At 40.8% G+C, this 15,001-nt stretch overlaps 1 protein-coding gene across 4 annotated transcripts in view; it reads left to right on the top strand.

Moving 5' to 3' along the window:
• Positions 1-15,001, top strand: part of LOC126336524 (calpain-5-like) — a 276,232-nt gene that overhangs the window by 194,321 nt on the left and 66,910 nt on the right. For all 4 annotated transcript variants that reach the window (XM_050000315.1, XM_050000317.1, XM_050000316.1 and 1 more), the window contains 2 exons: positions 926-1,075; positions 10,471-10,669. In XM_050000315.1, the coding sequence (XP_049856272.1) occupies positions 926-1,075; positions 10,471-10,669 (349 nt within the window). The remainder of the gene's footprint in view (positions 1-925; positions 1,076-10,470; positions 10,670-15,001) is intronic.

The following is a 15,001-nucleotide window of genomic DNA, read 5'->3' as shown; positions in this document are numbered from 1 at the left end:
GATGACACTTTTGAGTTGCAGACAGGCACAACGAAAAGACAGTTACACATTTACTTTCAGCCAAAGCCTTCTCCAAAAAAGGAAACAGGCACACATTCATTCATTCAACCAAGCACACCTCATGCACGCATAACCGCCACCTCCGGCAGCTTGGTCCAGTATGGATTCTGGTCTGAGCAGCCAGAGGTGGTGATCATATGTGCTTGAATTGTGCTTGCTTGTGTGAATGAGTATGTGTGTGCTTCCTTTTCTGATGAAGGTTTTGGCCTGTCTGCAGTTCAGTGTGTCAGCCTTACAGTGTGTAGCAATCTATCCTTTTTCTTATATTGTTGGTACTCCAACCCTCAATTGTTTGTTAATCTGTAATATATTCAAAAGAATGTATTATTGTGTTATGTACGAGAATTGTAATCTTCATTGTTTTCGTGCATATGCAATGAATAATTTGATGTTGAATGAAGTCTGTGTTAAACCCATCATAGTGTCAATAAACACATACTTCTGACATTAAATGTGGAGAAATATTTGAAGTGAAATTTGTGACATTTTGCAATACACACTGCTCATGCAGTCACAAAGCAATCACATCACCATTCTTACAAGTCCTGTACAAGATATCTTTCATTTCTCTTTCTGCAGTAAGTAATGTTGGGGGACTGTCATTAACAGTCTCATTTTCTGTTAGTAACTCATTGACTGTGCCACCTGGTATGACCATCACTCAGGTTATCTGTTAGCTTCATCATTACTTTAGTCTCCAAAAGAACAGCTTGCCTTTTGAACTATATGGTTAATTAATATTCTAATGTTCTCAGTGTTGGAGCTCTGTACACTATGAAAAGATTTAAATTAATATTGCATCATCAGAGTCCTGCAGTGACATTGTAAAAGGATTCTATTGTGATATAATCTTTATTTCTTCCAGTGAAGATGGTGATGCACGAAGTAATAAAGAATACGCTTATACAACATCTCAATTAACAAGGCTCCTGTCATCATCACCAGAATGGTCAAAGGTCAGAGAATCTGAAAGAGATAGAATGGGGCTAACTCTAGATTATGAGACTGAATTTTGGTAAGTTAGTTTCAACTTCATCTTCCATCCCCCCCCCCCCCCCCCTTTTTTCCCAATCCAAATTCTGTTAAATGTCATTATTCATGGCAAGAATCTATGACTAATGTAAAACAAAAAAGTGAGCTTAAATTTCATGAGATTCACAGGAATTAAACTTTAAACTATGTACTCCTGCTACATTACCAAAGAATTGTAGAAATTTCAGTATAATATATACAACAAGCCACACACAAATGTGCAGTTCATAGCAACCTTTTCATGTCTGGAGAAATATTATAAATCCACTAAAGTGCTAGGAAGCTTTGAACTTCACTTGGCACTGTATTAAATGTTGACTCATTGCTGAGATTAACGGTAAGAACAGACGTCTCATTGTCTCCAGTTAAAGCCAACATTTATCCCCAAAAATTTACTGAGCAATTTTAAGTACATCATAAATCCTGTATGTTATTATTAGCTTGTACAGTTTCTGTTGCAAATATTTCAATAATACATCAAGCAGTTCATCATATCAGACAGGCATCATGTTGATTTCTTAGGAAATCCTACCTCTGATTTTTTTTCTTCTCTGGGATTACGAACTCAGAACACCTAGTTCTTAACAAAAGTTTGTTATCAAGATATGTTGTATACGTCCATGGTAGGTCTATTTGGAAGATCCATACTACTGACAGCTTGCAGTAGCTGAGCATATTTCATGACATTTAACTCAAAATTTGCATGCTTACTATAGCACTATAATACAAATATTTTTGAAACAAAGGAGACCACTCACCATAAAGCAAAAGCATTGAGTTTTGATAGGCACAAAAAAACCTCAATTCTCCTGCTCTTCATGAGTGGTCTTCTTTAATCCAAAAGTATTTACATTCTACAGTAACTTTGCTAACACACTATAATACACTCCTGGAAATTGAAATAAGAACACCGTGAATTCATTGCCCCAGGAAGGGGAAACTTTATTGACACATTCATGGGGTCAGATACATCACATGATCACACTGACAGCACCACAGGCACATAGACACAGGCAACAGAGCATGCACAATGTCGGCACTAGTACAGTGTATATCCATCTTTCGCAGCAATGCAGGCTGCTATTCTCCCATGGAAACGATCGTAGAGATGCTGGATGTAGTCCTGTGGAACGGCTTCCCATGCCATTTCCACCTGGCGCCTCAGTTGGACCAGCGTTCGTGCTGGACGTGCAGACTGCGTGAGACGACGCTTCATCCAGTCCCAAACATGCTCAATGGGGGACAGATCCGGAGATCTTGCTGGCCAGGGTAGTTGACTTACACCTTTGAGAGCACGTTGGGTGGCACGGGATACATGCGGACGTGCATTGTCCTGTTGGAACAGCAAGTTCCCTTGCCGGTCTAGGAATGGTAGAACGATGGGTTCGATGACGGTTTGGATGTACCGTGCACTATTCAGTGTCCCCTCGACGATCACCAGAGGTGTACGGCCAGTGTAGGAGATCGCTCCCCACACCATGATGCCGGGTGTTGGCCCTGTGTGCCTCGGTCGTATGCAGTCCTGATTGTGGCGCTCACCTGCACGGCGCCAAACACGCATACGACCATCATTGGCACCAAGGCAGAAGCGACTCTCATCTCTGAAGACGACACGTCTCCATTCGTCCCTCCATTCACGCCTGTCGCGACACCACTGGAGGCGGGCTGCACGATGTTGGGGCGTGAGCGGAAGACGGCCTAACGGTGTGCGGGACCGTAGCCCAGCTTCATGGAGACGGTTGGGAATGGTTCTCGCCGATACCCCAGGAGCAACAGTGTCCCTAATTTGCTGGGAAGTGGCGGTGCGGTCCCCTACGGCACTGCGTAGGATCCTACGGTCTTGGCGTGCATCCATGCGTCGCTGCGGTCCGGTCCCAGGTTGACGGGCACGTGCACCTTCCGCCGACCACTGGCGACAACATCGATGTACTGTGGAGACCTCACGCCCCACGTGTTGAGCAATTCGGCGGTACGTCCACCCGGCCTCCCGCATGCCCACTATACGCCCTCGCTCAAAGTCCGTCAACTGCACATACGGTTCACGTCCACGCTGTCGCGGCATGCTACCAGTGTTAAAGACTGCGATGGAGCTCCGTATGCCACGGCAAACTGGCTGAGACTGATGGCGGCGGTGCACAAATGCTGCGCAGCTAGCGCCATTCGACAGCCAACACCGCGGTTCCTGGTGTGTCCGCTGTGCCGTGCGTGTGATCATTGCTTGTACAGCCCTCTCGCAGTGTCCGGAGCAAGTATGGTGGGTCTGACACACCGGTGTCAATGTGTTCTTTTTTCTATTTCCAGGAGTGTATAATTATGCTCAAATCTGATATCTTTTGGTTTAAAATCGCACTTCATATTGTGTCCAATATTATAAAAAGGATTGATTGCTGCTCTCCATATAGTGGTCATATTGAGCCACCAGCAGGCACAATAGAAAGACTACTAAACAAATAAGCTTTCGGCAAGAAGGCCTTCATCCAAAATAGACAACATACACACATTTTTTCACTGAAACAGAGTTCACACACATCACACGTGACCACTGCCTCTGGCTGCCAGCCAACCAGCCAGAGATGATGGCCAGGGGCGATTCAAAAAGTTGGTCAAGGGTTGGAGGGCTAATGGAGGAGGGGATGGAATATCGCTTAACAAAAGGATAGTTGAGGTTCTCCACTAACAATCTGGTAAAATTTGTTGTTGCTTAAAGTAGTTTTTGGTAACTCTTTTGGAGTTCAGGGTTTAAAATATGTATTAATAAATAATAAGATGCCCACTTTAAGTTAAATTTTATTTATTGGTTTAAATATTAAGCCATGTGCCACTCTTATTCTTTTGTTAAAATGTGTTTGAAATACATTGCAACCTATTTTGCTACATAATTATTAAAAAAAGATTGAATCTGTTGGAGTAATATATTCAGTGATTTCTGAAGTCATTTTAACCAGTGTAATATGATGCTCCTTTGTGGGGGGAGGGGGGCTATAGTTTATACTTTAAATATACATACAGGAAAGCTGCCTATTCTTAACCTTACAAGAAATGAGACTATTCATCTTTCTACATCTGCAAAAAATGTAGATGTACATGTAGATTAGTCTTTTCCTTTAATGTGTATATCCTCACCATACAATAGTCAGTTTACTTATTATAAACCAAAAACGTCTGAAAGTCTTACTGTGACTCTGGTTAGTACATAGTGCTTAAAAAAAGGACTTTACAAAGTTCTAGGTAATTAAAGAAAATAAAAACTCAATACGAAAAAATCAAACAATGGAAAATTTAGGATGGAACAATGACAATGGGGGGGGGGGGGGGGGGGCGGGCGGCTATGGGGACTATAGCCCCCCCCCCTCCTTTCCACCACCTCTGATAGTGGCCATGTGTGTGTGAGCTATGTTTGTGTGAATGTGTGCGTGTATGTTGTATATTTTGGAAGAAGACCTCCTCCCTGAAAGCTTACACGTTTAGTAGTCTTTTTGTTGTGCCTCTCTGCGACTCAGCATTTCCACTATATGGTGTGAATTGCAGAGTAATCATGTAGATGTAGATGAGTGGCAATTTATCCTTTTCAAAATATTGTCTTTATTCCATCCTGAATTTTCCATTGTATGATTTTTTTCATATTGAGTTTTTATTTTCATTAATTACCTAGAAAATTGTAAAGTCCTTTTTTTAAGCACTATTTACTAACCAGAGTCACAGAAGACTTTCAGACTTTTTGGTTTATAATAAGTAAACTGACTATTGTATGGTGAGGAATACACATTAAAGGAAAAGACTAATCTACATGTACCTCTACATTTTTTGTAGATTTAGAAAGATGGATAGTCTCATTTCCTGTATGTCAGGACAGTTGTCACAGTTGTCCTTGTGTTTATACTTTAAACTTTCTATTGCCATCATTAATTAATCCTGATTTTCATTTATTAACTTCCCTGTTTATATGAATTGTATTAATCTGATCTGCCCCTCAGTATAATGTGCACCAGTGGCTGACAAAGAAGCTGGTAATTTCTTTTAGAGAGATATTTCTTCAGGCAGATGCTTACTGCATTCATTAAATTTGTGAAATGAAAATTATGTATTAAATATGTATTAATTGAAGATTTGGTGATATAATTCCACAGAACAGATCAAAATGTTTTTTCAGTACACAGTTAATTCAATATTTATAATATTTGGTATTTCTAGCAGATAAATTTACTCTCTGGTGCCTTTCAGTGCACATAATGATACTTATAGCACTGTTCTTCTGTTCAGAAAATATTCCAAATTTTTCTTGGTATGGCATCTTTTATTGTGTGGCATAGGTTCTCAATGAGAAATGCAGATCCATGAAATATACAGAACTTTTATTTTGCCAAAGAATAACAGCATAACTGATTTAGGCCATGGAGTGACATCATATAGAGCAGGTACAGAGTAGAAGAGACATGTGCAATCATATGAGTAGTACAGACATATTGATGCATTCAGACTGACAGATACAGAACAGCGACAAGTATAGAATGGCTGACAGGAGCAGACTGCTGGCTAGCAATAGTGGACACTGAAACATCCTGAAGAAGATCCCAGCAGATGGGCCAAGATGTTGATTATTTTAGAATGAAATATGATGCGGCCTGACAACCGAAAAGATTTTAACTTTAGTGGCAACAGCCACAAAAGCCTGCATACTTACATAAGGCCTACATACCTACATATAAAAACCATTTTGCCTGCCAGAGGCCATTGGCTCTTGGCTCTTGGCTGCAGGAAATTGAGGCAATGCACACTGATTGGTGACCTCTAGTGAGAGACTGCAGCGGCCAAATGGTTTGCTGCTCAAATCGTTTTACATGCACCACAGAAGTGGCAGCTAAGGAGTAGAAACATATGGATTTCTACAATCCTGCTTCATTGAGGGGGAGGGGGCAACTGGATGTTCCATTCCCCCATGACTTACTGAAGGGTGGCACATTCATAGTGCCTGAGGCAGACATTCCGAATGTGCACAGTTCTGGGTCTGTGTCGACCCACAGGCCAGGTCAGCAGTGGTCCCACACCTTCGCCCTCCCCCCACTTCCCACCTCCCCCCCTCCAGGAAAGGCCGATGGATGGCCCCGATACCCCAGAGGCAGGGCCTATGTGATGTTAGCATTGTCACTAGGTGCCGTATCTGGCGAGCCGTGGTGTCTGGTGGGAGGGTAGGAAGTACCTGTGTCAGTATGTGGAAGGTGTCTACATAGGAGCAGGAGCCATCTGCATCAGAGTAGGAGGCACCTGCAGTTATGCTGAAAGTGACTGGAGGCACCGCGTCATGCAGTAGGCGCCTGGTGCAAGGTAGGGGACACCTGCATTGCTGTTGGAGGTCCCTGGATGTGCCTGCAAAGGTGCTGGTGGCACGTGGAGGCACTCACTTTGGCACATAAGATGTCGAGAGACCAAACTGTTTCGTCCACGTGGGGCAGTCAACTGGTAGGAAGGTGGTCAGACACAGCCAGGGCAGTGTGCTGCCACAGTGAACTACGATACTGGCAGATGCCAAGGCAGAAGCAAAAATCTTTAAAGGAGATAAACCAGGAAAACATTGTACAAGGGAGGCATCTGACATCAATGTGAGACAGGGTCACAAGAGTCATGTCAATGGCAATAAATGGACAACAAACAACAAAAGGGAATGTGGAAGGCACTTAAGTAAAGGTGATAAGGATTCTGTTGCAAGGTACCATGGATGCCAGTGCATGGTGCTGAACATGGGTTGTGGCAGGCCTTGACCAAGATAGGAAAGTACTGTAAGTAGCTTACCAGAGCGGTTGCTGGAAGTCAATGATGGGGACCCCAGCAACGCAGACAGTTGTGAAGTGAAGAGTGAAAACAGCTGCTCCGGTGTTTATATGCAGCTCTTTCATGTTGCAGCAAGAAAGAGGGGCAAGACAGAGGTGCTGCATGGTGCCCTTGATACTATTGCCAACAGAGCCATCCATAGCAGCACATTTCCTGGTTGGGACTGCAGTGGCTTCCTCTTCACCAATCGGATATGTCACAATGTACCAATGTGTTCCACGAAAAGCAGTGGTGCCATCCCATCCACGCTACTATTTGATAATTGAAGAAACAACATCACGGACAGATCTCAACAGTAAAGGATTCACTGACAAACTACTTTGTTGAGCACGAGATGGAGAATCACATCACAAACAACGAGCTGCCATAGGAAGAGGACACTAGGAAAAATTCGACACACGTGGCAAAAAACAACAAACAAACAGGACAACAAGAGAGACCAAAGCCGGGCTTGAAAAGAGGGCTAACTGACACAAGAGAAGGAAGCAGGTCCTCCAGGAGGTCAAAAAACTAAGAGGAGGAGGTGGTTCCAGAAAAGGGAGCCAGTGAACCATAGGAAGGAGTTGGGTCTTGAGGAGGAGGCCAATAACTGAAGAGAAGGAAACAGGTACTGACAAGGATGCCAGTGAACAGAGTAGTCCTGAAAAGAGTGCTGATGAACAGAGAAGGGAGGCCAGTGCTGATAAAGGTGCCAATCAACAGAACAAGGAGGCCAGTCAGGGAAAGGATGCCAAACTAACAGAGCAATAAAAAAGGGAGTCTGTTCCTGTAAAGGAAGCCAGAACAACGCATACCAAGATCTGTGTCCGTTTTCTGAAATACAACCAAGTGGAGGCACAACCATGCCACACAGGCTTGCCAAACTCAAAATGTGACAATGTAGAGGTGCAGTCATGTGTCAGAGCTTTCCCAGCTTGCAGCAAAATCACAGTACGGAGAACATAACAGTACACCAAGAAATGGTGGAGCTTGTACTGCCAGTGTTGCAATGAAATGGTTGCAGGTAGCCATACAAAATAGTCATCATTGTAGAAGCTCATGACTGTTCCAGAGCAGAGCACACGAAAGTCACCAACTTGTGTTTTGATTTGAACAAGGAAGAGTGAAGCAGTGTGGACTTGAGACACATACAGTAGGATGACTAGTACTGCATATTTACAGGTACAGACAGTGACAAATACGGACTGACAGATACAGAACAGTGACAAGTACAGAATGGTTGATGGGTACATATTGCCAGCCAAGCCGGTGCACTCACATATAATGAGTATTTTGCCCACCAGGATTTGATGGGTCTCATCTGCATATGACTGAGGCACCAGACTATGATCAGTGACCTATGGTGGGGGCCAGGAACAGCTGAATGGTTTTCTACTCAGACTGCATCCTACACTCCGCAGTTATGGAGGGCAAGGTGTAGTAACAGACAGGTTACTACACCTTTTCTTACTATGAATGTAAACAGCATGACCACAGAGCTGACTGACTAGATTAGTTTTGTGGCTCTGCCAATGGTATTGGCAAATGTGCAGCCACACAATAGTGTGTGCTATCAATACTATCAGGGCACTTTAGAAGGGACAGCTGCAGCCCTGTTTGGCAGCTCAAATCTATCAGTCATATGTAAATATTCCAAGCTACCAGGAATGTCAACAACAACATTAAGCCACCATTTCTACAAGAGACTCTGTTTTCCATTCAATTGTTGTGTCTCACCAAAATGACTACCTGTAACTTAGATTCTGCTCGCAATGTGCTCTGCAGGAGACAACTTCAACAGTTCTCCATGGACCTAGATTCTAATGTGTAACCCTCAATACTGGGACCATACGTGTATTTATTTTGTACATGTCAGAAAACTATATATCTTTCTCTATAATTAAAGCATTGTGTCAGAATTAGACTAGGGTACAGCAATTTGTATGCAACCGTAGTCATCCTTTTTAGGTGTCTCCTTAATAGATAGTCATTGAATTTGTGATTGTTGAACAAGCAGTGGGACAGCTAATAAACACTACTAAATAAAGAAGTTAATACTGATTGCCAAGATCTAGTAACTTCTTCAGTGTTTACATTATCAACACATACTTTCTTGTGCTGTTTTTATTGACATTTAGGTTTTTGTATTACATACCCACTCTTCAAATGTAGATAATTAGCTTATAATTCTTTCTATAATACATTTCAGTGTATCAAAGAATGGAAATTCCACATTGGAATATAAACAATAGAAGGAGAAAATAGATTGCTTCTCACTGTAAAGATGACAGGTTGAGTTGTAGTCAAGTGCAGTGAAGGCACTTGCACATTAGCTTTTGGCCAAAGCATTCTTCAAAAAATGAAACACACCCACATTCATTCAGACAAGGAAGCACATCTTATATACTCATGACCACTCCTGCAACAGCTTAGACTGGAATGCTGAAAGCTAATGTGTAAATGTCCTTTTGTAGTGCCCGTTTGTAACTAGACACCTTTACTGTGAATAGCAATCTATCTTTTCCTTATATTGTTCACATTTCAGATTATAATATTTTGATTAATATAAAACTTTCCCATCCACTTTTGTGAAATAATCACATCACCTTCACAGTCATATAATGGCATTACTTTTCTATTCTTACTTACTTTACTTTATGCATTCACACCGGGGGACCCCATGACATTGCAGTTAAGGCTATTCTCTGCTTCTGTCTTTTGCTGTCTGTCTCTTGTTTTCCAAGACTCGCAGCTGCATCAAGTCTTGTCTCAGTCCATCCATCCATCTTGTCTTAGGTCTTCCCACTTGTCTGCTGCCTGATGTTTTCCTGTGGTATCTCATTTCTTCCATTCTTACTGCATGTCCAGACCATTGGAGTACTTTGTGGCTCATGTTTTGGACTACCAAACTATACCATTAACCTTTCTCAATTACTGGCACTGCCATTCCAACCAGATTAAATATTTCTTTTTGATGTATCAAGGATTACAGTTATTAACTCCATAAATATCACACACCGCTTCTTTACTAACATCAGTATTAACTTTACAGGAGCTCTACTCAATTCAGAGCTCTTAAAGAAAACTAACTGAAAATTCATCATAATAAAAAGAACACCTGCCTGTCAACTCATGATTTTAATGCAGGAAAAATCTAATGGTTTACACCCTTGTCTTTATAACTTAAATCTGTTGTAGCTATTCCCCTGGAGTATATGCTACTCCAGCAGTGTTCATACCTTCCCAACATTAATAAGTATTTAATGTTTCATGCTCTGCATGTTCCTCCTTATTCCAGGATACTGACTGACTTTTATGTTTAATTTCAAAATATCACTTCCTTCACCCTCTTCTTCTCTTTCTACAGAAAAGATACTCCAGTTTTCTAAAGGTAGAGTTGATGTCACCTTTTAATGCATGTGCATTCCTCCGCTACTGCTTAATAACCAGAAATTATTTGTGCATTTTCTTCCTGGTAGTTTCATTCCAGAAATCATTTCCTTTATAAATCATATGATATTGCTTTTATTAATGTGGAGGAGACAAATGTCTATTTCTTTCTCTTTTTTGAAGGATGCCATTGGAGGATTTTGTGAGAAATTTTAGTGAGCTGACTATATGTCGTCTCTATAACACCAATATATTTGCTCTGTCACAAACGTGGAAGGAGGAGTCAATAAGAGGAGAATGGACTACTGGAGTTAAAGGCTCCCTATCTGACAGAGCTGGTGGAAGTTCTGAATTTCCAGAAACATTTCTTCGGAATCCACAGGTAAAATAATTTCTTTTGAGCTTACAAAATGATATTCAGCTGCTAGAAGCATTTACAACAATAATACTACGTACCGTGATCTGAGAACCAGTTTTACTGCTGGCCAAATGCAGTGTGTTCGTATTAATAACTTGAAAACTGGTGTCAGTGACAAAGTTAGGAAAAATAGTCTCACATGAGGTATCTAGAGAAGGAGAGAGAGAAGGATAGGAAAAGGTTCCAGTTGATGAGATAGAGTGAAGTTGAAAAATAACTGGAGTGGGGGGGGGGAAAGGATGGGGGGCTAACAGCAGGATGGGATGGAGGCAATAAGAAAATGGGGGCTGTCAGTGGTGGGAGGTCACATGACTGCCTGGTACCAGTCCTGCACCATCTACAGCACTCCAAAGTGATCAGTGTGCTCTTTTAAGGGAGTGACTAATATTTTGTACATTTCTAACTGTATTGTGATTATGGTATCAAACATTGTCCTATGAGCTTGCTACATTTTACAGTTTGCAGTTTGAAGTTTGAAATTGTGAAAATTGTTAAGTGTAGTGTACACTGCTGGAAAAACCGTCACTTATTTTATTTTCTTCAGATACAGTAACAGACATGCTGAATTTTATTTCTTGACTATTTGCTCTCCAAAGTCCCAATAATTTATAACTACTTTCTGTATGTTTGAAAATTAGTAGTCTTGCATTCAAATTCAAAAATGGCATACTCTGTTATATACCAGACAGTTTTTATCATGCAGTTCTGAATCATATTAGAAATACAGTGTAATATTTATTTAATTTTGGATGAATAAAAATGCAATTTTCTCCCATCCACATTATTCTTTATGCAATTTAAATAACATTCATCTGCCATCTATGAATAAAATGTTCTGGGCAACTATGTCGTCATCAAATAGATTTCACATTTAAACCCAACTTTTCATCCCTGTCTGTGGAGAAAATTTTCAAGGGGGATTGTAACAGTACTCTGCATACCCACCTGGAAGATACAAGGTCACCTAAAATAAATCAAATGCTCATAAACTGCTGGAAAAGCAGGAATGTATAGGATGCTGTGTAGTGGATACTACAAAAAGAATGGTCAGAAATAACTAGCGGAGCACAAGATCAATTCCAGAAGGGGGGAGGCTGATAGATAAGCTGTTGCAGAACATGTTTAGCAACCAGGAGACCACCAAATTCATGTTGATAGGACTCTAGTACTGGCAGTCACAAGTGGATACCATGAAAGGCTATACAGAGAGGCCATAGAGATTGTGAAACATCATAAGAGTTACAGTGGGTAGGAGGAGGGCATGAAATTGAAAGACATTTGGACCCTGATGCTGAAGAAGATGTGTATTAGTCTTTCACCATGGGGTGATAGCAACAGTGGACAATGGCAGTCGACAACTGCCAATTGTGCTCATATATTCAAAATGTGTGACATCACACCACTGCACAGAAGTATGCTTTAACAGAATTTTGCTGCAAGCAGTAGTGAGCCAGGGTGTGAATTGGACACTCAAAGAGCTGTAATCCACCTTGAAAATGTCTTCCACACATGCAGATGAAACATTGGGTTTAAATGTGAAATCCATTCAACCATGACATATGAGCCCAGAACATTTTATTAATTTTGACATTTCTAGCTGTGAAAGTTTACATTTTAAAATATATTGTTCGAACACAAATTGTTTTTCCCCCACTATCACCAACATTTTCAGCACAGCCAGTGTATAAATGTCTTACCGATGCAGTATCCTGTACAGTGGTTGTAGAGAAAATAATAAACAGTGTGACTTCTTTTGCAGGTGATCCTGTCTCTGAAGGGGTAAAAAATTCCATTGGCAGAGTTGAAATAGGAAATGATGGTTGAAGATTGTGACAGATTTTGTACTTGGGAGGAGATGTTGGATTGCAAACAAGCACAAACAAAAAGACTGCTTAAAATTTAAGCTTTTGGCCAAAAGTTCTTCTCAAATAGAAAACACACATTCACAAAACTCGCATATATATGACCGCTGTTTTTGGCTGCTGTGGTCAGATTGCAGACAAAAACTACACCTGACAGAAGCAGCAGTCTGACATTAAGTGGTGGGAATAAGTAGGAGACATGGGGTGAGGAGGGGGAAGAATAGCATTGTAGCATTGTAGAGGTGGGGGAAGGTAAGTGATGCATTTGACAGCATGCAGGGACATTGCGGGGACATGGTAGGGCTACTAGGTGCTGTTGGGAGATTTAAAGGAGAGGGCTGGGGGAGGGGGGGGGGGGAGGAAAAGGAGAAAAGTAGGGAAGTGGGAAAATTCTAGTGGGTGTATTGGCAGAATAAAAGACTGTGTAGTGCTGGAGTGGAAGGATAGAAGGGTATAGGTGTGTGGAGGACAGGGACTAGCAAAGGTTGAGATCAGGGGGGTTAGTGGAATGTGGGATATATTGCAGAGAGTGTTTCCCCTTGTGCAGTTCAGAAAAGCTGGTATTGGTGGGAAGGATCCGGATGATGCAGGCTTCTTGGCCACTGTTTGGCAGTGGTCATTCATGCAGAAAAACAGCTTCTTAGTTGTCATACCCAGGTGATCATAACTTTCATCTACCATATTTTACCGACTATAAGATGCACTTTTTTCTTTGAAAAATTACCTACAAAATTCACGTGCATCTTATATTCTAAATTCATATAACAATGTCCAGTATTTGATTTAACATTCCCCTCAGTCTTAAAAATGGCCATTTATTCAATACCTTGGGAAACCTATCTCTATCTGGCAACACTGGATTCAACTGGCAGCAGCAGTGCTCTGATGTGACAAATATGAGTTGTGGGTATTCACAAGCTTGCTAACACTGTCTCCCTCCCATCCTGCCATCACACACCCAGAACACTGTCTAGCATATGATGTGCCATTGCAGTCTACAGTGCCAGTTAATTTGAATTGAAAGTGATTTTATTATAGGTAACAGCTTAATATTTTTGTTACTAGCTGGTTTCATAGTGAAAAAAAAAGATATTTGTATGATGCAGGCTGTAAATTGAAAGTAATAGCATATGCAGAATAACATGGAAACAGAGCATCTGGAGAGCATTTTGGCCCTCTACCAAAAGAAAAAAAAATTCATGATTGGTGGGTAGTAAAGAAGAACTGAAATAAATTAGCAACATTAAATGTGCAAATAGAAGGCTGAATACAAAAAGGCCAAAACTAGAAGGTGACATATTGAAATGGATTGAAGGACACCGTCAAAATGGCATTGGAATTAATACACTATGGTTCAAATACACACTCACAAGCTAGCACTACAGTGGAACTTTAAGGGAGGAATTGGTTTGTGCTACAGTTTTATGAAGTATCATGGACTTAGCATGTGAACTAAAACCAGAAAATCTTAGAAAATGCCACAAGAGTATGACAAGAAAATATTATCTTTCCATCGTTTTATTATTCAACATTGAAAGAAAGCCAGTGTGGAACTAAGCCAAACAGCAAATTTGGACAAAGCTCCTCTGATGTCTAATGTGCTGAGTAACAGAACTATTGCTATGAAAGGTGCTAAACTGTAACTATAAAAAAAAGTGGACTTTAAAAAATGCACTACAATGTTATCCTTTCATGTTGTGTTTACTAAACTTAATCCAATGATCATTTTCAGCCACAAAAAAATGACAAAAGTCCTCTTAAATACCACCAGGAGGTGGTGTTCATGTACATGACAAGGGTTGGAATGGCGAGTCTGGTATGAAATTATGGATTCACAGTGTGTGGGATAGAAAGAAAGGTGCTCTATTGAAGAAGAGTTCTCTTCTTGTAGTAGATCAGTTCAGTAGTCATTTGTAAAATTCTGTGAAAGAAAAATTGAGACAGGGAAGAACAGAGATTGTTTTTATTCTGGGAGGACTTGCTTCACAACTGCAGCCTATTTACATCTCGATAAATAATCAATTTAAGGTGTATATGAGAGTGGAATGGAAGAAGTGGATGATGGATGAAACTCAAAATGAATTCACGACAAAGGGAGCTTTAAAATGATCTACACTCAAAGAAGTGTGTCAGCGGATAAAACAGTCATATCCTAGAGCAAGAGAAGACATTATTGTTAAAGTTTTTTTAAGAAGTGTGGCATAAGTAATGCTCTGAATCGCAATGGAGACCATTTTATACATCAAGAGTACAACGAAGTAGTCCAGTGAAACTGTCAGAAAAAAAGCTTTTACCTTGCAAAAGGTGGGGTAGAAGATTTTATTTTTTTTAACTCGTTCATATTGTTGGAAAGGTTAGAAAACTAAGTTTTGCCAACAAAATTTCTCTTGGGAAAACTTTCTGCAGTCAAAAAAACTTCGAAAATTTTCGGACT

The sequence above is a fragment of the Schistocerca gregaria genome, chromosome 2, assembly GCF_023897955.1.
Source record: "Schistocerca gregaria isolate iqSchGreg1 chromosome 2, iqSchGreg1.2, whole genome shotgun sequence".
NCBI lineage: Eukaryota > Metazoa > Arthropoda > Insecta > Orthoptera > Acrididae > Schistocerca > Schistocerca gregaria.
Note: the sequence above shows the minus strand (reverse complement) of the source record. Positions and strands in the feature narration are given on the sequence as shown.